The 24,511-nt window shown below is 33.5% G+C and overlaps 1 protein-coding gene across 1 annotated transcript in view; it reads right to left on the reverse strand.

Moving 5' to 3' along the window:
• Positions 1 to 24,511, reverse strand: part of LOC103591753 (receptor tyrosine-protein kinase erbB-4) — a gene marked incomplete at its 5' end in the record, with an annotated part of 227,738 nt that overhangs the window by 18,793 nt on the left and 184,434 nt on the right. The window contains 2 exons of the mRNA XM_008574265.1: positions 21,912 to 22,082; positions 23,767 to 23,864. Coding sequence (XP_008572487.1) covers positions 21,912 to 22,082; positions 23,767 to 23,864 — 269 coding nt within the window. The remainder of the gene's footprint in view (positions 1 to 21,911; positions 22,083 to 23,766; positions 23,865 to 24,511) is intronic.

A 24,511-nucleotide genomic window follows, 5' to 3' on the forward strand; every position in this document is an offset into this window, starting at 1 on the left:
AACATCATGAAGAGTATTGCTGAAGAGTTTTTTGTACACAAGCATGCCTTGGGTCAGGCAAATTTGAAGATGAAAGTCCTACAGACCTGGAAAAAATCACCACGTGGAGCACTTCTACCTTTAGAATTGTGTATTTGAATGTTTTTCACTAAATCCTGTGACCTTTAACAGACTCCTTAATCTCTTGGGCCCTTAGTTTATTTAACTCTAAAAAGAGGAAGGGGACTATAGGACAGAAAGATCATTTCCAATTATCAAATTATTTATATATAAAGTAAATGATCTCCTTTAAGTCAGTTCTAAGTTGTTGAATATTGTAAAATATGATTAGTACTGAAGCAAAGCAAAAAAAGTTTTGTCTCAGAAATCTTCTCAAAGTATATTAGTCACTTTTTCTTTCTTTTCTTCTAAATGTAGTCTTTATAAAGTATCACTTAGCCTATATGCAATATTTGATTGTATGTTCTTGGGATGCAGACCATACTTGCAGGGTGATTATTGGAAATACAATTTTGAAATGGAATTTTATAATTTAAACTTCTTGCTTTATAGATACTGACACTCTGAGAGGCTTAGTTAAATTCTCAAGGCCATGCAACTAGATAGTGCAGTACTAGAAACAGAATTCCCTGAGTTCCCATATAATGTACATTCCATTATACCTTACAACCTCAAACAGGCATTTGATAAATAATGAAAAGTCTGTTTTAAAGGTGCATTTTTAACGTTTTTCAGGAAAAAAAAAATATTTCTTTTCCTTAATATAGCTGAAAACGCATGCCTTAGCCAAAACAAAACTTGTTCTAAGCTAGAATACATAATGATATACTTTTAAAGTGAATTTCATGGAGCTTTAGTTTTAAGACAGATATTAACTTTTTTTATTCAGTAGGCTATAAATTTATTAGACAAAAGAAATACCTTATAATATTGAATACTGTAGATAAAATCTGTTCATCAACAAATTAATTAAAAGTAGTGTTTATTAATGTGATACTTTCTTCACGTATCCCCTCTTTTTTCTACAGAGAGAAAATATGTTATTTAAACATTCTAGCCATATAGACCAGTTACGAAAAATCAATACATACACACATACTTATTGTCAGTTGATATATTTTTGCCTTCATGGTGTTTATCTCTGTATCTATCTACATAATTACATAATTTCTAGGGTTTACAGAAATATTTTAAAAAACTAATGTATAGGGCGGTTCTGAACTAAGAATGAGAAAAAAAGGTTACAAACACTCTGAATTTAAATGTCATTATTTTAGAATTTCAAATGCAATGCCTTGGCCTGGAAAGGCCTGCCTTTTGTACTATTAGTAAAGACTTACTTAAATCACCATTTTAGGAGCTCTGTATGTACACACATGCATGTGCATGCTTGTGTATATGTATTCATACACAGGCTAAAAAAAATAATAGCTTAAAACAAGATAACAGAGGCTTATCTAACTCATTCAGTCTAACACATTGTTTTTTACAGGTTTTTAGCTCATTTGCGGTTTTACTTTTGCTTCGTTTTTAAAACTATTTTTCACATGTGGATTTGCTTATCAGCAAACAAATTCTGTTCACTGAAACACCATGTACAAGAGTTCCATTAAGAAATATTTGTTAGTGGTTATTTAGTATCTCGAAATAACCACTGAAGTATTTTATTTACTTGCAAATAATAAGGCAGCAGTGAAATATTCAACCTTCTCTTGAGCACTAATCCAAGCTCAGGAAGTTGTATTATACATTCAAAATAACAATGACAATATTTAAAGCAATCTACTCATGAGAATGTAAAAAATATGAAAGGCATACTTTGTGTGTTGGGGGATGGAGCACAAACAGTATGGGAAACAGAATTGCAAATTTTATAAACCTAATTTTGGCATATAGATTTTATTCGTTGTTTTAAATGACAGGTGTTGGCAACAAACACTTTAACATAATACAGTTAAAGCCTTTTTAGTGTTCATATCATTTCAATGTGGACCAGATTGGAAATATCTTCAGTTAACACTAGTTCATGCAAAGTGTTTACCAGATAAAAGTGAATTTGTAACAGTAGCTCATTCATCCAACTACTGTTCTTTAAGCTACCAGGTGGCATAGCTGTTGCTGAAAGTAAAAAGATTACTAAAAGTCCACCTGGAATTAGGACAGCGGGTTCATGTGAGCCAATCTGAATAACGTGCTGTGTGTACTTGGGTAGAGCTACTGACAGAATAAACAGCACATGGGTGTCCCATCAGCCCAGAGCAAACACCAGTTATTCACAGAACCAGCCTGGTATTTACAACTGACCTGAGCCAAAATGAATATCAGATTGTGGCAGCACCCCAGGAGGAAGAAAGCTCTCCCCAAGAGCTACACGTTGACCAGAGCCTAAGCAGCTATTACCAGTTTCGAAAAGCCACCAAATCTGATTTTGCTGCATGTAAAAATGAAGAAGAAAAATTATACAAAGCATTCCTACATCCCCATTGGAATTTTTATAACAAAAATATAATACTTCTTAGTTTCCCATTTACACTGTTTGCTGCTAAAGTTAACCTAGATTAGCCAGGATCATGGCCATAATTTTCTTCCAGGTTCTAAAACGGTTAACAGTTTACTGAAGAAAAAAAAAAATAATAAGCAAGCACAAAATAAGATAGATCTGAAACTAGAATCTAATTTAAATATGACGTGGGTATCAGAGATGATTGGGCCACACTCTATTTACAGCCAAGGAAATAGAGATGGCAAATGACTTTCCTCAAGAAAATACAGCCATACAACTATTTACCAACAAGAAGAAAATCAGTAAGAAGTTGGCGGGTTAGCTCAGTTGCTTAGAGTGTGGTGTTATTACCTCAAGGTCAAGGGTTCGGATCCTCCTACTGGCCAGCTACAAAAAAAGAAAGAAAGAAAGAAATCCATAGGCCTAATTAGAAAATATCTTTATACAAAATCTGTTGAAGGTCCTTAGATTATGTTTGCCTGAGTCAAGGGCAGCCCAGGTGAAACTCTAAAGCAGGTGAAGTCTGATCTCAACATTTCACTAAGGCTGATTTCTCAATTTCAGGCCCATGGTTCTTTACTCTTTTCTAACAGACTCCTAGGCTCATTTATTTCTGCCCTGGTTCTACAGAAGGTATGACTGCTTGTTTTCTGTTGCTTATAACAGAAAACCTGAAACTAGGTAAGTTATAAGAAAACAAAATTTACGTATTACAGTTTGGGAGACTGGGAAGTCCAAGGTCCAGAGGGGCACATCTGGTAAAGGCCTCAGTGGAGGCTCTATACACAGTCCCACGGCAACGCAGGGTATCACATAGCAAGGACTAGATGAAAGCCCTCTTGTACTGTCCTTATAAAAGCCATCAGTCCACACCCATGATAATCCATTAAACCATTAACCCATTACTCCATGAACGAATTAATCCATTCATGAGAGCATAGTTTTTACGATACAATCACCTCTTAAAGGCCTCTGAATACTATATTGGAAGTTAAGTTTCAAAACTTAATTTCCTTGTGGGGACAATCATTCAACCCATAGCAATCAGTATATTGTCCTCCCAATTCCAGGTTACCTCTCTGGGTCAGTAACTTCTACTACAGAACATCTTCCCTTATCTGTTATCCTCTTCTCAGGAACTTGGCTTTAGCTAGTCCAAAGGGCATCTTTTTAGTCTGATAAATCAATTTGGAAAATTTTCTCAAATTTGTGTTAGTGGATCATGATGGACCTACCTCGGGTAACAATGGAATACTGAATACCAATCCATGCCCATTTAATTAACTGTTGGCTTTATATCTCTACTGAATGGTCTCAAGGCATTTCAAATGTCACATTTCCAAAACTAAAATGACCAGCTCCCCTCCCTACTTCAAATCTGACTCACTTGCCTTTCTGGTTCAGTGAACGGTATAATTTATCCAGTTGTGCAAGTCAAATACTTAGTGTTGTCTTTGATATCTCTCCTATCTCACATCTCATCTCTAAGGGTCCAAGGTCTACTCTTTCAAAGTCTTACTACCCCCAGAATTCAACCATTATCTCCATCCTCGTTGCCACTATTTTAGTTGTGATTAGGGTGCCAAGTAATTTATTGTTCCAATCGGGATACTTTGAAGGTAAAAGAAAGTGCTACTAATAACTATTCCAGGAAAACAGGGGTAAACCAGGACTCTCTAGGTTTACCTAGAGAGCACATATGGCCATTTTAATTATAGTATCACTTCTTGGCTAGAGTACTGAATAATCTTCTAACTGGTCTCTTTTATCTTAGTCTTTCCCTTCACTCTTATCTAATATTCATACTTCATTTCCCTGCTTAGAAAACTGCAAGACCTCCTATTGCCCTCAGGCTAAATAAAGTCCCAATTTCTTGTGGCACTGAAAGCTTTTGGTAACTATGATTTTTGCCAATGTTTTCAGCCTCACCTCTCTGCTCTGTCCTCATAAGCCTCCAGTCACATACGTTGCCAGCAGTTCCTGTTCTGGGCCATTCCCTCTCTTACCTTCAGGCCTCTGCTCAAGTTCTAATTATTTCCTCAATGCTCTTTCCAGCTTCTCTGCCTTGATTACATGTTGATGCTATGGAAAATTATCATTACCCTAATTACATTTAATTATTGATTTAACAAATATTTATCAAAAACCCATTATGTGCCCTATGTGAATAATTTATCAACAATATTCTAATTGTATTTGATTAGTATATCTTTTTTCCTAGACTATGCATCTGTTTAGGTATCTATGATACCTAGCACAGTGCCAGGGGCATGAACATAATGAATGTTCAGTAAAGATGTATTGAATGAAAGGGTGGATAGATAGAAAGATTTCTTAAATCCAAACGGTAGCTCTATTGATGAGAATTTCAGAAATTCCATCCAGTAAGTCAGATATGTTTTAAAGAATATAGGATTTTAGCACTCCTCAAATTATACAGGGTGGGTCCTAAATTGAAATTGAACCCAAGTACAATTATCTGAATATTATATCTCACCTAGTACATTTACTATTTCTGTCAATGTCAGTTACTATTTATGAAGGCATTTCTTGAAATCTTAATTCTAATAGCAAAAACAAAAAAGTATTCTTACAAGTAGTGAGTGGTTCCAAATGTCCAAATGCAAGGCACATTTTACATCTAGCTATAAAACTTCAGGATTTTGTTGCTAGTCTACCAACATTCCCTTGAGACAACTATATATTTCCTAATGCTATGGAGGCCTAGGAAACTCAGGTTTCAGCTTTATCACCGAAGAATATAAATTAACTAAGAACAATAGAAAAGAGAGACCTTGAGGAAAAGAGACTGTAGACAGATGCAAAGTCTATCCTTTCTCTGCAAGAGGTGCATACCACCTACCTATGTTTCCATACTGGGGTCCATAACATAGACACATTGCGAAGAACTATCTTACATTTTTCAAAACACAAACATGGATGGATAATCATGGATGAATAATATAGAAAACCAAAGTTATAAGTCAATGAAAGTCTAAATCATGATTATAGAGTGTCTCTAGGAAGGGAGGTAGCTGCAGAAGAGCACTTCATTAGAGAAAGCACCATCATCCAGCAACTCTCCAGCAATAGATGTTTTCCTCATAACTTAGCACCCTCATCTGCAAAATGGCAATAATAATGCCTGATCTGCCCACTTCATGAGCTTTATATGCTCATGCTTATGCATTATATCTTTGAATAAAATAATGTAGTATGAGGGTACTTCAAGAAGTTCGTGGAAAAACAGAATTGAAAGATAATATGAATCTTTCCAAACTCCTTGTTTCTGTGTAACTGAGTTGGAGGGCTGTTTTCTGGAACTGAACAGATTTGGTTAGTTAATGCTAGCATGGTGTTCCTAAGTGCTTGGGTTTTGCACACAGATTCCAGGGCCATTTCAATACCAATTAAATCAAATATGCTTCAAAAAAGTTCATGAAAAGATTCACATTATCTTTCAATTCTACTTTCCCACGAACTTTTTGAAGTACTCTTACATGGGCAATATGTTTTTTTCCTCTAGTAAATTAAAGAAAATACAAGCTGAATGCTGAATTTTTCAAGGGTCACTCACAAAAAAACCATACTAAATGTTGCAAATCAAATAAGCATAGAGTTCTTATCCACAAAAATAAAAGTATTTATGCACCTACATGATTTACTTGTGTGACGGTAAAGGTTATTTTGCAAATTTTGTACCACTAATTTCGTATGAAACAACTGTCAAAAATTATTGGTGTTATTGAGGTAAATAAAATAGTAAGAAACAATTTACAAGGTTCACTTGAATGCATATGGATAAATACATCAAAGTCATTTTAGAACATTTTGTTGAAAATTAAAAATGCTATGCATTTCTTAGTGCAGCAGTAAATCAAAGCAAGACCCTTTAGAACTCTTTCACCACTTAGCCACAAAAAGGTGTATATTGAATATCCAATAATAAAATTCATAACCCGGAGCTGGCTGGTTAGCTCACTCAGTTAGTGTGGTGCTGATAACAGTAAAATAAGGGTTCGGATCCCTGCACCAGCTAGATGCCAAAAACAAACAAATAAAATAAAATCCTTAATCAACTAAGATAAATTAACCCAGTTACTGACAGTAGAGATTGTGATAAACGTAAATAAAATCTTTATTACTTTTGTTTTTTTTAGATGATGAGGGCAGCAGAGTCAATAGAACACAAACAATAGAAATTCACATTTCTGCAGAATATGTGTTGGCCTTTATTTCCCCGAATCACTTCTACTGAACACTTGAAAGCATCCAGACAGACTCCTAATAAGGTATGTCTTAGAATTCATGCTGAGACATTGTCAACAGGCCAAGACATCCTCAGTGCTGAACATGTGCTTAGATTGAATTTTTTCTCCTTAGTGATTACTGATCTTCTCAGGGAAAACTGACACACGGAGAGTTCCCCAGTCATGTACGAAATGTTTGAACTCTCATACTGTGTTTGGTAGAGACAGAATTCCTATGTGTCACCTCTTTAATAAATTGAGATCTGAAGCATTTCATAGATTTAAAAAATATCATAAACACTTTTTAGAAAGACACATCTTGGAAAGCAAGTAGCCAAGTTACATAAAAATACTTAGATTTGCAATCTTAAAGTAATTTGATAAATTATCTGGAGTTGGGAAAAATTAAAATAGATTAGACATTTTTACATATTCTATATTCCAGGATATCTACCAAAGACTAGCAAACAAATGAACAAAAAATTACTATACAGATGAGAAAAGCCTCTCGTATATTTCCCAGACCACTTTGTCCTTTACTATATTATTAGCACAATTATTATTTATCATTTAAAAAAATATATAAAGCTAGGTGCAGCTATGTTCTGATAAAAGTAAATATTAATACTCATGAATATAATCACAAAGGAGAGTATGGTTGTGTTTTTTGCCATAAGTTTTAAATATTACACACCCCAGGCTTTCTTAGGAACCTTCACTGTTTTTATCATTTATAAATATATCTAAGACTTTTAGAAACTGTATCAAATTTCATGAATATCATCTTTTAGGATAACAAGCTCCTTAAACTAGTTACATTAGTATCCTGCCTGTCTTATTTCTCCCAAATTTATATATCTAGGTATTAAAATGACACCTAGTGTCTCAGATTTTAGTGTACAAATTTAGATCTAGATATCATTGCCAATATATATATATATATATATAAATAAATGAGAAGAGGACTTTTTGATCATTCCTAGGACTGATCTCTTAAATTCTTAGTGAAAGGTGACCAAAAGCTCAGGTGAAAGCAATTAGAAGTAATATTATGCACAGAGGCAGCAATTCAAGGATTTTTATCCAGTCTAGAGCCATAAAAAAGCATATTGAACGTCAATTATGCAGGAGAAGATATCTCCAAGAGAGCTTGACACAAGCCCAGGGTGTGAATTATTTGCTTTGAAATGCCTTCATATTCTCCTGCTTGGAAATTCTGGTCAGAAGAAGAGCAAAAACAAGAGGCAAGCTCACCCTAAGCATACGGTCATATGAACATTCATAAAATGTTTATCAGCCCACAAATAAAATTTTAAAATATACCGGACCATCCTCCTGTAGAAGGGAGAAAGAATGTACAATAAATAAAGGTCTTTTTGTTATTATATTAAAATTTCAGGGTCACTTTCATCCATCTTAAAGAGCTAAGTACTAGAAACCCTAAAAAAAGATTTCACTAACATGCTATTTGAAACCAGGAGTACATTAACTTTCGGAAGCTGTTCCTCCTGTACGTTTCCTAATCTTCTTTACGCAGAGGTGGATTTACCTTGAAGCAATAACGCATAAGTTTCAGGCCCTTCAATGATAGGTCCCTTCCAAGGCCTGGTGAAAAACACAAGTCATAGATTCACATGGTTTTGTGATTCTTTAAAATTTGCAAAAGTGAGATTTTTATTTCGTGTTCTTTTGCTGAAAGAGGCTCCATCCCTACTCTCAATTTTAAGTGTCTGGCTCCACAAAACCTCTATTTGCCTCTATTGTACCCTCGCTGTTTCTGAAAATGTTACCTATAGTTTATTCTTTCTCAGAATTCTGGCATCCATGAGCAGCCATCCTGCACATCCAGAAGGCTTTCTTGGGATACACTCTTTAGTGCAGAATGTTTATTCCATGATTTAACTTAGGCATCAGAGCTGGGGTTAATGTGCTGTAAGGTTCCAAATCATAGCTCTTAAAAATTCATTCAAACACCTCCTGTTTTTGAGACTCATACTAGATGATCATCATATACATCCTTATTCTTGTGATTATTATCTACAGTCTTTGGAGGCACTTTCCGACACTCGGATTGTTCATGTTCATCGGTATCATTCACATTGCTCAGTCCCAACTCCTTTCACATGGTACCACTGAATCCCTAAGCATTATGGTTTCTGAGCCTTCTCTAAGCCTATGATCTTACCTCTCCTGCACTTTAACTTCAATATGGCTCCACCTTACCATCACCAGGAAAAACTCCCATTATAAACGTAAAAAAAAAAAATCCCTTTCTCTGACCATAGCCTTTTATTCTTTCACTTCATTTATTCCTTTTCTCTAATACAATCAGTCCTTGTGCCATTTTTGTGCTCCTTAATTCTAGACACTTTATTTTTCCAGCATGGGCTTCAAAGTAAGCTAGATATGAGTTTGAATTCTGTGTCACTTTTACTAGGTATGTCACAAGCCATTCAACCTCTTTGAGTCTCCATTTTCTACCTAAAATAAGGAAAGAATGCCCCTTTGTTTTTGTTACTATAATATTTTATGAGAATTTATGTAAAGAACCTAGCATAACATTTAGTTCCTGGTAGGTGCACAACGTTGGTATTTACCTAATTACATATTATTAGGTGGATAGATAGGTAGACAGATAAAAAGAAAGAATTTACCTCCACACTAGATTAATTACATCACTGATCCTCCACATAATGTTTAGTTCCTACAGCTTCTGAATTATTTTTGCAACTGGTCATCATATACTGTCCATGAATACTGATAGTCAACTCTGTACCCCATAAATAGGTATAATCAAAAATAAATAATTTTTTAAAAAGTTCCCAGCACTTGATATATCTTTTTTTTCTCTCCTTTGCTAATAGCTTCTTTGGTGCCACTGAACAATCATGCATTCATCAGAATGGTGCCTCAAAAATGCCATGTTTTCTACATCCCTGGTGTGTCCTTAGATTTACTGATTCCAATTAGTCTTTGTTCATATGCCTTACCACAGCATTTTCCCAAGCCTTAGCCACTCTTTTTAAGCTTCCTAACAGATCCCTGCTCTCTTTCTCTCTCAGCAGACTTGCTTTTAATATAATAGAGAGAATAGACTCTAAATATCTATAGGTTGGGAGTCCCTCAGTGTCCCTTGATTTAATCTCTAAATTATAGTAAAATTAAAAAAGTATTATTTGTTATTGCAAATGGATCAAAAATTTCTAGAGAGACAACTGACTGAATTTGTCTAAAAATTAAATATATAAATCACTTAATATATATATATATATAATTTATATATAATATATCTTCTCTATATATAGAATGAGTGTTTATGTGGTTGGTGAATCAACTGAGATCTGAGTGCTGAGGCTTCAGATGAAAAAGGAAAATTATACTACATAATAGAGAAAGGAAATTCTGTAATCCCAGATCAATCTAATCTGGGAGGAAACAGAGCTGAGAAAGGCAGAAAGTGGAGAAATGGTTATACAGTAGAAGACTATGTTCTCTGTGATGTGGTCCTTCCATCTAGTCCACTAGCTCTGTTTTCTAGTCCATTACCAAACTTACGAAGTCTCTATGTGAATTATTTTTGCTGTCAAAGAAATGAATAAAGCAACTGAGTTGTGAAAATCAAAGGGGGAGTGTCAATGAAGTATTGGAGAGCAGCACCCCATGAGGAAATCTGAGCCTAGGAAGTGAGGGAGAGCTAACAGTTACTGAGGTGTAAGTCTGAAGTGCTTTACCTAAGTTATTGCGCTAAATCATCATACATATATTATTTTTAACCTCATTTTACAGAAGAGTAAACTGAGACGTTTGTTGTGGTCAAGTCCACATGGCCAGTAAGTTCTGGAGCCTGAACTGAAATACAGGAGGTCAAACCTCAGATTTTATAGTATACTATGTTGCCAGTTGACTAAATTGTTTCAGTAAGAACTTTCTCCCCAGTGAATTAAAAGAAAATGGGGAACCAGTTTGAATATAAATAATAAATAGTAAAATGGCATTAAAAATAGTAAAAAATAGTAAAAACTAAGCTCAAAGGGTTTTCATGAGATTAAGTAAGCTAATACATATCAGATACTTAATTTGATACCTGGCACAAGATAAAGGGTAACAGGAATCACTTATTATTATTTAATTTTTGAGGAATTTTATACTCATAAATATATGTAATTACTAGGAGAAAAAGAATGAATTTAGTCATTTCAACCCGGGAATATCTAATAGCCTGGTCTCGCTAACACAGAACTATAGTACCTGGCTCTACCTAAAAAGAGACTGTACCAGGCTCCAATGAACCTGAATTATGTGCATCTCAATGTCTCCAATATGTTTAACATTTTAAACAGTTTTTTTTTCCTCCAGGGAGGGAAAACAAATATATAAATGTTACTAAACAATGCCTATGATTATTGTTGAAAAAGCATACTAAATTGGTCATGGATTTAGCTTCCAATTTCTTTCCCTCTCTGATTTATAGTACTTCTTTCATCACAATGTAGAACGTTTTGCAGTAAGAGATACAGTAGTAGTATTTGAACTTTTTCCCATGGTGGTCTACCCATCTTTCAATTCAGCTTTTGCTCAAGTGTAATGAGAGGCTGGTCCACAGCCATTCATTTACAGTGACTGAATGAAAGCTACAGAGCACAAATTAGCCTCTTTTTAGAAAACTCTGGTATGTCAGAATTCTGAACTGAAAAGGGAACTTTTCATTTGGGCAGGTGAACGAGCAAAGGGACTGAAACACAAGATGCTTGTGATTAGGGTATGTTCAACTGCAGAAAGTGCACAAAGGAAAGCTGATGAGCCAGCACACCCCCCCACTTTCCACAACCATCTTCTCCATTCCGTTGCATGGAGTAATCAAAGGATATTCTGAACCTCTCAAAATGCCATCAATCCTTATTGAGAATGAAATAGAACATCTCTCTCTCTCAAGTCTTTGCAGAAGCAATCATTATATCGGGCTGGCCTGAATAGGGAGCTTTGGCAGACAAAGATGGATTTGTAAAAATATAATAAATAAATAAATATATACATAAATTAAATAATCTCCAAAAAATAAGAATAGAAAGTTGATGATAATGTCCCAATTCTATTGTGTAAAGGATAAAGAAACTCACAATTGAGCTCTCTAGGTCTGCCACAGTAAAGAATAGGATTCTTGATGAGATTTTTTCCAATAATTTTCAGCAGAGCTGCGAATCTTCTGGCAATAATACTAAAAATTAACCATCTAAATGATTTAGATAAAACATTCATTAACATTCTAAACCTAAGTAGCCTCTTTAGTTGTCCCTTCCACCTCTTTGTTTCCTTTTCTAGCTCTAATTTTCTTCTTTAGTGCTTTTTAACAAAGAAGGAAAGAAGCCTAGTCTGATTGTTCAAAAAGGCTCCTTGTGATGGCTGACACTTGCTCAAGTGTAAAATAACTTCATAAAGAACATTTCTGAAATATTCTTTAACACCAGAATCTCCTTAAACAAGCCATGTGTCTACAATACACATTGTCTCAGTGTTGTAGAAATGTTTGGCAGTGTCCAAGTCCGGTACTAATAAGAAGCTACAAACTGAAAAGGACAAGAAGTTCTTTTCAGGTACATCATTGTTTAACAGATAGCTCATTATCTTTAGAGTCAGGAAATCTGATATTGGTTTGGTTCTTGAGTTACCAAGGTCCTAACCAAGTTACCAAGTCATTTAACAGTCCTGGAATTTTCCTACTGTATAATTAAGATTCCGGTGTGGAAAAGACACACACACACACACACACACACACACACACACACACACACACACACACACACGCTGCAGTGCTTTGTAAACTTTAAAGCACTATTCAAGTACCACTTATTTTTGAAACTGTTACCAAAAAAGTGATTCTCTGATTTTATAATTATATTGCTTGTAGTAAATTATTAGGACATGGATGGGTAAGAGTATTTTTTAAAGTTGTCCCAAATGTTAAAAAAAAAAAATTAAAGAAACTAGAAATTTTTACCAACTATCTTTTAATGAACTTTATTTGAATATACAGTCTTAATCGTTATTAGACATATTTTGTTTAATTATTATTCAATTATTCATTGGAGATGATACATTGATTTTTCCTTTTTTTCTTTTTCTATTTTTCTTTCTTTCTCTTTCTTTTTCTTTTTCTTTCTTTTTTTTTTAACCAAATGAAATGTGGGAGTTAAAAGCATAGACTATAGGCTAGGTAAAACTGGATTTAAACCTCAGTTTTTACCATATGAGCTGGAAGCCTCAGCAAAAAGATTTTGCCTCTCTGTTTCATTTTCTGCCTTTATAAAATGGGACTAGTAATGCTTTCCACTTCTCCTTGTTGTGAAGGTTAATGGTAATAAATGTAAGAAGCTCAGAGCAGAGCCTAACACATAAATCTGTGATCAATATCTGGTAGCTATATTTAGATTTGTGTTTGAAAATTTTGAAACATGTGCTAAACTTGTAAGCATCATTTTATCTTCATGTGTGTAATACTGAGTCCCAACACAGGCATTGATCTCCCTGCTTTTGCTTCGATTTTGGCTCTATTAATTCCATTTGATCTCCTAAACCATTAGCTCTTGATTACAGGGAGTCTCACAGAAGCATCAACAGAGGAGGCAAAATAGCAGCAGGGGCTCTGGCTTCTCATTGCACTTCCAGCAGGAGCCTTTTAAACTGATTGATACTAAATCTCATTAGACTGAAGTCAAAATCAAGATTTCTATGGTTTTGACCAGGAAAAACGAAAACAAAAACAAAAAACTGACAGAACCGATAGAGGATAAAAGGCGAGGCTTAGACTTGAGAGATTGAAGTTAAAGGACACACTGGGCTATGGATTTTTATCTTTTCCAGTATCAGTTTACGCATCTCTAAAATGTAAGGGTTGGACTAGAGATTCTTTAAGGTCCCTTCCAGCTCTGACTCTCCACAAATACACAGTTACTTATACATCCATCTCATACTTCAAGAGCTCATTTCAGTGGTACAAATTACTATAGAGTTGATCTAGGTACTAGGGCTGAGGACAAACCACACTGGTTATATTTCAATTCAGGGAGAGTCTAGTTGAAACAAATGTCAAAGAAGGATATACATTCTAGAAGAGAGGAAGGAAAAGCAAGGGGCAAATGAGAGGGCAGAAGATTATTTTGTTGATATGGTAAGGAGAGCCTGGTATCTGTGTTTAATTGGGAGTGTGGAATGTCATATACAGAAAATAATGTATAGGTATTTTAATTTTTAAAAAAAATTTTATATTAACTGCCAACCTCTCCTCCTTCCCCAACTTCAAGGCTGGGGAATTCTAAGTATCTGGTTGTTGTTTCAGTCTTGGGAGATAAAATCACTCTGATTTACTATGCTGTAAGAAATATTCCACATCTATTTCATGTGCAGACATGAATTTATAGGCATTAGTATTTAGTTTTACCCATATGGAAGACTAGGTTTTGTTTAAAGATTGGAGAGAGAAGGAATAGAAGTAATACTTATTATAAGGAAAAATGTTGAAGGGAACATAAGCAATTACCAACAGAAAAAGTACATTCCCTAAAGAATAAACAACTGTAGAGGAATTCATATTGTAGTATAACAAGAAAGTCCAAAGTCCAAATCTACTAGATGGTTTGTATCATACTTGGAGTTATAATTAAGTCAAAAATTATCTCTTTATTACTTAAGAAATTGAGGAATAGTTTAATCTTGTTTGCAATTACTAATGAGAGGGCTAAATGAACAATCCAGAGCTAACACTATAGAAAGCTTATTATTAGGTTTAATAAGATGTTATGACCTAAACTATATGGAAATCCTTAGGGAGTCAGGAAGAAATTTTTAAAAAAATAATAATAACAATGTGAAAAAAGAAAATAACAAAGTACTTTGTTAAAGAAAAGCAAATCTTACAAAGAATTGTATAACTAAAATAATATACTGTATCCAGACTTTAAGAAAGTCACCTGGTAGAGGAGGCATTGCACAAAAAGGTCATTTGATATTTTGCTGTATGTAAATTAACTATTTGAGAGGGTAAGGGACACTTTCACATTAGTGGAGAATCAGAGAGATCAGAATCATTTTTGATATCCTTGTAATTTCCAAGAACTTGAAAAACTAATCAAATGCAATTTGACATTATTTTCTAAAAAAGAGACAAATCTATAATACAAAAGGAGAGATAGCTCTTTGCTCAAATAAATCAACTACTCTTTCACACTTCCAAACTAAAACAGAAAGCATCAACATGATCTATATGTTGAAAGAGATCAAATTTGGGATAATGTTTTCAGCCCTGGGCAATTTTATGTGTGTCAGCTAGAGAGCATTGGGAAATGAATTGTAGTGACTGGTCAGCTGGAATGACCAAGGCATTTCCTAGGATAAATGTTCAAAAATCCTTCAACTGTTAGTGAGAACAGGATTATATATCATATAAAGAGAGATCTAATAAAACATGTATTATTCAAGTTTATCCCACTAATAAAAATAATAGAAAGTTGTATTCTAAATAGATGAGGGCAAAAATAAAATACAAGAAATTGGTGCCAATAAATGATCAGGCACTAGAAATACTCATTAATACTGTCTTTCATTTGGTGCAATGTAAACAGCATATTTAGAAATCGAGCCCATTTGCAAAAAAATTAAGAAAAAAAGCATAAGATAAAATTTTGTGTGTAAGTTAGGGAAATATTTTAGTAACTTTTGTGAAGAGGTGAGGGCCTGAATTAGAGTCATGGCAGGGGAAACAGAAGATAGGAATTTGAAAGCTGTTTTTCAGGGAGACCAAAAAAGAATTTGAGTTTGAGTTAGATGATTTAATGAAGAGCAAGAGATTCCAAAACTATGTCTCAAGACTTCATAACACTGAAAACAAAACAAAACAAAACAGGAAAATTGGGAGAACACCCATCCTACCTCCTGTGATAACATAAAATTTCTCAAGCATGTGCAATAAAAATATTACAAAAGCCAGGATTTTAAAAGTAACATTAAACACATCACCTTACATTTGTTCATGGTTTTTTTTCTTTTTCTTTTTTTTTTTTTTTTGCCTTTCTTCTCACCCATTTCAGATTTGCTTCTCCAAAACTCTATTTCTGTTCCAAGCTAGATCCTCATCCTCCACAAACATACAACTAAAATGATTTTCCATTGGCTCTTAGCTGATTTGGTTTCCTTTTTCTTTTTCCTATAATACCTGGTATATCCCTCTCAAAACATTATCTTCTCAACTAGAATATAAACTCTTCAAAGGTAGAACTTCTGTCTTTCAATTCTCTGTCCTTATTGCCCAACACAATAACTACCTCATAATAAACATTCAATATGTTAATTCATTTACTTTCATTCTAATAAATTGAATAATTTAAAAGATTACTACTTATATGGGGAACACTTTGAGACAGACAAAATACCTAGTGATATGGGTGTCTTAATAAAAAAGACAACTTTTTTATTAAAACACCCATATATATTGACATCCTTCTTTTGGCTTAATAGATTAAAACAAAACAAAACACACACAAAAAACTAAAGCACCATGTCAAGGATACCATGCAGGAAATCTTGACGTATTTCGGATGAAATGTAAAACCAATATCCTGAGACTACAATAATTTACCATCAAGTAGCAGCCATTGTTAGTATTGATATTGATCCCTGGTAAATTGCAACCAGAGTAACCTTGTCATATCATCATGAAATTCTCCCACTACATCATTTAGCTATGAGATGCTTCCCTAACTTGAATGTCAGTTTTTTCTTCAATATTCAATCACATAAGGAAAAAAGTGCTGTGTAGAGATAACCCAAAATGCCATTGGTCATTTTCCAATTAAATATTCCTTGGAAGAAAATACAGTACAAGTGCATAAAATATAATAATTGCTTTGAAAAGTCATTCCGTGGTAAGATAATTTTACAGTTAGAAGGAGTTTATAGGTGAACTAGTTCAATCTTCTCATAACTGAAGTGAAGGAATTGAGTCTGATTAAGTGATATAACCAAGGCTAACGTCTTACTGAGTTGGTTCCAGAATATGAAATTCCTGGCTTTCAATTTATTTTCTTTCATCCATATTACCCTTATGTGAATTAAATGTGTTAGCTCCATCAGTAGAAACAAGAAGTTTCATAGCAACTTGGAATGAGGAACTTCCCTCCCCAACCCTCTCTGTTATCTTAGGATATGGTCTCCATGTGGAACTATCAAAATCTGGACTCAATTTCCAGCTCCACCTCTCATCATTTGTAAGTTACCTACACTTTCTATAGCTCAATTTTCTTAACTCTTAAAGTGAGACTAACATTAGTACCTACCTCATATGGCTTTGTGGAATAAAATTGAGATAGTTAATTTAAAGCACTTAACATAGTACCTGTGGTATAGTAAGCACTCAATAAGTTTTAGCTGATATTACTATTACTATTTTTATTTATTTCATAAAATAGTTAGTTATGATTTTGATTTATTAAAATGAAAGTACAAACCCAGTAGAAATTCTTGTATTTTCAAATGTCGTTATTGAAAATAACATCACTGCTTCTGCGTTATCATTTTGCTTAAATTTCTACAAGTTTAAGCATCATTAGGGAGCACACATAGCATAATATCATAAATCCTATGGGAAGAGCAAAGGTTTGCTTGTATTTTTTTCTTTTTCTTTAGGGAGGAGGTAAAACTCATTAAATTCTTAAAGGTAATTACATTTTATGTGGTAACCTTATTAAGATATCTTTATTAAAGTTATGAAATGTGATCTGAAGGCAAAGAGATAGTGGTGTAAAGTAAACTATATAGAATCACATCTTAGCAGTCAAAATATTTAGCTTACATTCAATTATTTGGAAACTGATCAAATTTTTGAGATACCAAATTCCTTTATTTTTCTTCATCCTTCACTTCTGCCTACATTGTGTCCATTTTTCAACTTACTTATATATCCATCATGGGAAAAAGAGGGCAAAAAAGGCAAATTTATTAATATAGTTATTTCTTAGCAGACAGGAAAAAAGTGGAGAAAAGGTTACATTGTAATGATAGATCCAGTGCAGGTCACCTACTTTGCCAATGTGGGGGAGCTACAATTCCTCTGCCTTCTAACTAATTGAGTTAGCTGATATGTTTTGAAAACGGTGGCACACTTAATCTTTAAAACTCTTCATCACAAGTGACTGAATGATCCTGGAACAATTGAAACCATTTCTTCCCCTATAAAAATACATTGAAGCTTTTACACTAAAGTAAATTTTCTAATATTATTAAAGCTAAAATATTTTTCAGCCATATCAATTTATTAGCTATTTTTATTCATTGCTGTTGTATTCAATATACAATTCATTATATCAAACAAATATAAATCTAGGTAACTCAAAAGAAATAGACCAAACTTATTCTATTAACAATAATAACAACAACAACCAAAACCTATGCAGAAATTTAAAAATTACATGGAACATTTAATTGGAAATATTAGGCACTATGTACTTAAATAAATATATGTAGAGAGAAGAAGGCAGCAAAGGGATCTAAGACGTTACCTACTGATAGACAAACTATACAAAAGAACAATGGCCAGACTATTTAGAAAAATAGAACTCTGGCCCACGACCTGGGGCAACCTTCCCAAGAAGTGGATCCCCTCATGTACAATAAACAGCACAGAAAGCCAGCATCCTGTAAGTCAGATTTGCAGAAAGTTAGATTGCTATATCTAGTAACAATCCAGGAAGCTAAACAATACCATCTGTTCCAATCAGCCCCAAATGGTCAGAACCTGATTAATAACTGACAGCTTCCCTAATTTTTGTCCTTGCTTCCAACTTAGGACCAACCAGAGAAAGCCAAATATGCCCCCCTAGCCACCCACTTCTAGTTAGCCCTTCTACAGCTTCCCCAGGCCAGCAGCTTCCAATCAGGGCATACCTGAAGCCTTTCCTTTTTTCCCTTTAAAGCTTTTCTACTCCTCTGCTTGCCTTTCAGTCTCTGCCAGAATGCAAGTGACCACAGCTGACTGCCTTGCTATAGCAATCACTGAATAAATAGCTTTTGATTTTCTCATTTGGTTAATCTTTATTTATTTCTACACTATTGAACATCTACTACAGGTCTATCAATAGGCAACATGCTTATATACACTAAAAAAACTTCACATATTCTGTAAAAAAACTTTTTAAGCCTCATTTTACTGATATAGAGAACTGAAGTTTGTAAATGTTAAATAGCTCCTCATGTTCTCCTACTTATATCAGGCTAGATTAAGTGCTTTTAGTATACTATTTTTATAAAAAATATTTGAGATAATATTAAAAGTATGTCTAACAAGAATAACATCAGCTATTACTTGCATTTAAATCATCAATTTTCTGGGCAAATATTGACATTGCATTTTGAATTGACTCATTGCTTTAAAGTTACAATTTATCAAGATACATATGGAATATAAAATATTCGAAAGCACTATAGAAGATAGAAGTTATAATTATAGAAGAAATAACTTCTATATTTGGTATTAGAACATATCAGAAGAAATAATTTCCTTGCCAAGTAGTGACTGCATAAACTGGATTTTCATAGACAATGGACAGAAGACCTTATAAGAAAGTGTGATTATTTATGATATATAATACTGACAAGAAGAATGTAAAAATGAAATTTGGCTGATTCTAAAAAGAAGGTAATAAAAATTTATTTGTATGGCAGTACAGATACTCTGTAAATTTTAAAGTTAATTTTTAAGTTATTCTCACATAGGATAAGTACTATCGTATGTTTTTCAAAAATAAGTAAACAAAGTTATAGAGATATTCAGAACATTACCTAAAGCTTCTCGGCTAGTGAGCAGTGGAACCTTGTTCAAAAATCACTTTAAGATGTTCCCTTAGCACATAATTTGGCCACGAACCTAAAGTAATTTATTTACTAACTATAAAATAACATAACTTGGCCTTATAGAAAAGGAGTAAAAAGGACATTTACAAATATTAGAACATGACATAAAAGTTACATAAGCTAGATCAAAAATTTAGGACAATACAGATGATTAATAAGGCTTTTTAATGCCTGAAAATAAAATAATATTTAAGCACAATTCCTTTCCAAGGACTGAAAAGGTAAAAAGGATTTTATAGATAACACTGTTTAAATAATATGTGGTGTAAGAAATGACTAAAGGTCAAGTAAGTTCTTATGTAATTTCTGCTTTGTCTCATTAATTCCATTTGGTTTCCTCAAATCTTTATTAAGAATTCCTTGCGTTGGGCATCATAAATTAAAATACAAAAAGTTGGAATTTGTGAATTTTTGTAAAAAATAAAAGATTCAAGCTCTTGGCCTTTATAGCATATTTAGTTAAGGAAGAAAAACTACTTTCTTGAAATTTCACTGTTGTAATCAAAAGTAATAAAAGTGTCACTTAAAATTATAAACACAAAGGTATAACTTGGTCATTTTACAAAGTGTATGCTGGGGGGAAGTGTCTTCTTTACACACCTTAAAGACATTTCTTTCTCCCTCCCACCCATGAAAGAATGGTATTCATTATCTATCAGTTGATTTAATTTTTAAAACTTTCAGTTATCTCCTGTCCACTGGGCATATGACACAATCGTCAATTTGGGCTGTGATGACATATTTTACATAGAAAAGAAAAATTAACCTAGGTCTTTATCTTTGCTCTTTCTATACCAGACCTTCTAAATGAAGGTAGTTGGGCAAGAAGTGTGGGGCAGTTTGGGGGATGCATTTTATAAGGAAATCACCCAAGGAATTTTCCAAGCGAGACAAGTGCCAGATACTGAGGTTGATACCAATGAAAACAGTTACATCATGGAAATAACATGTTCCAATAACTTTTAAGCAATAGCATAGTGTAGTAGAGCCAGACAGCTTCCGTGAAAATCCTGCTCTTCACTGGCTAGCTGTGTGACACCAAATGGCCTGTCTTCTCTGTGGCAAGTTTCCCCATTGTAAGATGTGAATAATAACAATACAACCTCACAGGGATGTTTTAAGGATTAACAGCATCAATATGTGTGTTGGATAGTAAATGCTAGGTGAATATTACTTAATTTATGCTGTCATTATGAAATAAAGAAAATAACTTCATTTTAGAGAATGAGCAGCAAGTTGAAAATTTTCTTATGCCAATGTTCAAGAGAAATAGGATGCTGCTTGTTCTATTAGCTATGACAATGTTCTTAGATGGAGAAGGAGACTAAGAGGAAAGAATTGCTTTCTAGAAAACAATTGAGCATCAATATTTATGTCTTACCAATGAAAGAAATTGATTACAGACATAAATTTAGTGCTTCTCCATGCTCCGTAATGGCCCATGAATACTTGATTACGGCACATGTCATGCTGAACTCTGTCTCTATATCCATGTAGCTCTTTCACTAATTTGGACTCTTCCTGAAGGCAGAAGTTATATTAAAACCCTTAGAATCTCAAATACATACTAATAATTCACACGTTGAATGAATGATGAATGAATTTTTAAAAAATAAACAAATAGATGGATTTGACATATGTCAGAGAAAGAATGGCATTCATATAGAGTGGATTTAGTATTTTAAATGAAATGTAAATTCCTTCCAGAAGCTTCTTTCAAAATTTAAACCTACATCTTAGAAATAATTCCGTAGTTCTCTCAACATGATTGATTTAGTTCAAAGGATGACACAGTTTTCTGTGTTTCTACTTCAACTTGACAGAAAATATTTAATGTTTCTTAAATGAGTGAGAGAGGTACTTTGGCTACTTCTTGACTAAAGTCATATCATCTTTTAAAGAAAGAAAATAGAAAGCCTACTTGGTAAGAATTACTTATTTATACACACATACAGTTTTAATAGTTTGAGAAGGTTTTTAAAAATAAAGATTTTTTTTTAACTAACTTCGATGAGGGTAATATTTCTTCTTTTGAAATCTTGATGATATTTCAGAGTCCATAGTGTATTGTCCATGCTTGCCTTCCACAATTAACTATTTATGGCAAGCTTGGCCCATCTTTTGTGGGTATGGTTTGTTTTTAATCTAGGAATCACAATGATTTGAGCTGTATAATTATTTTGAAATTTTATGCTTACCATCTATTTACATGATTTTATTTCTCAGAAATAGTATGGTACTTGTATATAATTACTTCTTACCCTATTTGAGTCAATTCTTGCTCTGGAAGTATAGATGGGAGGTGGGATGTTGAAAGCCTGAGGGACCAGATATTCCTCAGCATCCATCATATCTTCTAAATCTTCTTCATCCAAGAGATTCTGAAAGAACTTGCTGTCATTTGGACTGGGAAGCTTCATGCGATCATCACCCTAAAAGATTGCCCGTCAGATACACACAAAAAATGATCTTTCTCTTCATCTTAAATATATAGTCTCTGCAGCAAATTTATGTAATAACAAAACATATGGTTGAAAAATTCATGCACTTATTTCAAAAAATAATTCTTTTGCACAGCTACCAGCCATAAAGAAACCTATAATATGCCCAGATATGACAGGTTAAGATAAGTAAACTTAATACAAGAAGAATGTGACCAATGCCATTAGAAAGGAATAAAGCAGAATGCCTTGGATGTTTTGAGGGAGGCAAAATCCATTTCAGATCTGAAAATAATGGTTTATTGCCCTGATGGCATATGGGTTGAGACTTTAAGAATAAATAATAAAGGGCAATAGATTTATCAATCTTTATTTTATTTTTTATATTTATTTTTTATTTTAATTTATCAGTATACAGTGTAGTTCATTTTCGTGTCCCTTTACCAATTCTTCCTTTTCCCTCCCCCCTCCCCTGAACCCCTGACCTTGGTGTGATAAGGCTGCGCTCTAACCAACTGAATGACTTGACAGCCCCTCAATCTTTATTTTATCTGGTTGGTTTGATGCTGTTGAGTTTTCAGGACACACAGGCTCCATGATTTGTCCTTTAGTATCATGGCTATATAATCAAAGTGGTGGCATTCAAAATCACAGCACAAGTGACAAACAGAACAAAGGGTATTGGAGAGACACCAAAACCCTTGTTAAACTCTTTGTCATCTCATCTATTTCTTAAATGTTTTTTTTTATTTTTTGAAAGTTATGTGATTTTTTTTGTAAAGAATTTCAGTTCATGAAAGTTCATTTGGGGGAAAAAGTTCTAAATCTTGGCTTTTAGGTTGTCAGTTTGTTCAGCTGGTTAGGGTTAGTGCTGATAACACCAAGGTCAAGGGTTCGGATCCTCCTACCTGCCAGCTGCCAATGGAAAAAATAATATATATGGTTTTTATATCTTCATATCAGTCTATCGATATGAAAATAAAGGCTACCTTGTTTTATGGAGAAAACATAATTCAATGTAGTCCAAGATCGACTTTTTATGGTTTAGGTGAAAATAATTGTAGAGAAATATATTATCATTTTTATGTTATCCAACCCATTTTTTTCTAATGTTAAACATAAAATATTTTTATGGCCTGTTATTTGATTCATATGTGCATCAATTCATTTGATTTGAGTTATTGCTTGAATACTGCATATCTTCCCCAATAAAACATAGTTTAAAATATTTTTCCAGGAAATTAAATGCTAATATACTGAAGCTTTTGATTGATTGTTTTCAAACATAGAAAAGGTGAAAACAAAAATCCATCTTTCTTGATTCTGAAAAGGGAAGTTATAATAATGAACACAACATACACATAATGGTATTAAAAAGCAGAATGCTAGAAATCTTGTCTGAGGATAAAGACCTCTCCATGAATATGGATAATCATAATTACCTGGCTGTTCAATAGCAGAGTTACATGAATACTAAGGGAAGGTGATTAGAGCTAGTTCTGCCATGAGTAAAAAGCTTTTTTCTGTAAGTTGCTTCACATGATAGTCTGTTTAGTTAATCAATATATTAGTGGTTTCAAAAAAACAGTTTCCACAGTTCCAAAGTCCAGATATTATTCATATTCTGTAGTGAGTTTACGATTGAGATAGTCTTAAAAGCATAAGACAAATGTACCTGAATAACTAGGTATCTTTGAGGGTCTCGAGCCATCCTTGAAAATTCAGCAGCCAGTTCCTTGAATTTAGGTCTACTGTCAGCATCGATCATCCAACCTGGAAATTTACACACCATAAAAATGTTGCCGTATCCATAATTAGTAAAAAGAAGTGAGTTTTAAATTTTGTGAAAATATAGGCTAAAGTGTGAGAAAATATTAATAGTAATGATCTGAAAAACAAAGAAAGCTAATGAAAGAAACAATCCAACAAGTAAGGCTCTATCTCAATTTGTTGATATTTATAACTAAATGTAATATTCTATGAAATAATGTATAAAATTTGTATTTTGTTAGTCTGATTTAAATTTTTTTTTTCCTAGAAAATAGAACCTAAGCTAAATATGGGAACTTACAGAATCTCAAATCTTTAAATTGTCTTTGATGGTTATAGATGAAGTGGTTGGACTATAATTTATTTTTTTGTATCAGGAGTGACATGGGAGAAAAGATTTAGTCAAAATGCTGTGCACTGGCACAAGTGGGATAAAAAGGAATAGAAAACAACTTTCTCATGCTACTTCTTTCCTGTGGAAATTTAAAAAAAAAAAAAAAAAACCCCAAAAACAAATACAAAGTATTCAGTGATGTTTGTTCAGCAATAGCCATTAGTTTATCTTAGTACTAGCCTTTCCAGCACAAAAATACTATCAACAATTTTTCAAGGTATGTATTATTCTTTAGCTGGGAGTCTAGATAAAGTGG

The sequence above is a fragment of the Galeopterus variegatus genome, unplaced genomic scaffold, assembly GCF_000696425.1.
Source record: "Galeopterus variegatus unplaced genomic scaffold, G_variegatus-3.0.2 Scaffold1024, whole genome shotgun sequence".
Classification (NCBI taxonomy): domain Eukaryota; kingdom Metazoa; phylum Chordata; class Mammalia; order Dermoptera; family Cynocephalidae; genus Galeopterus; species Galeopterus variegatus.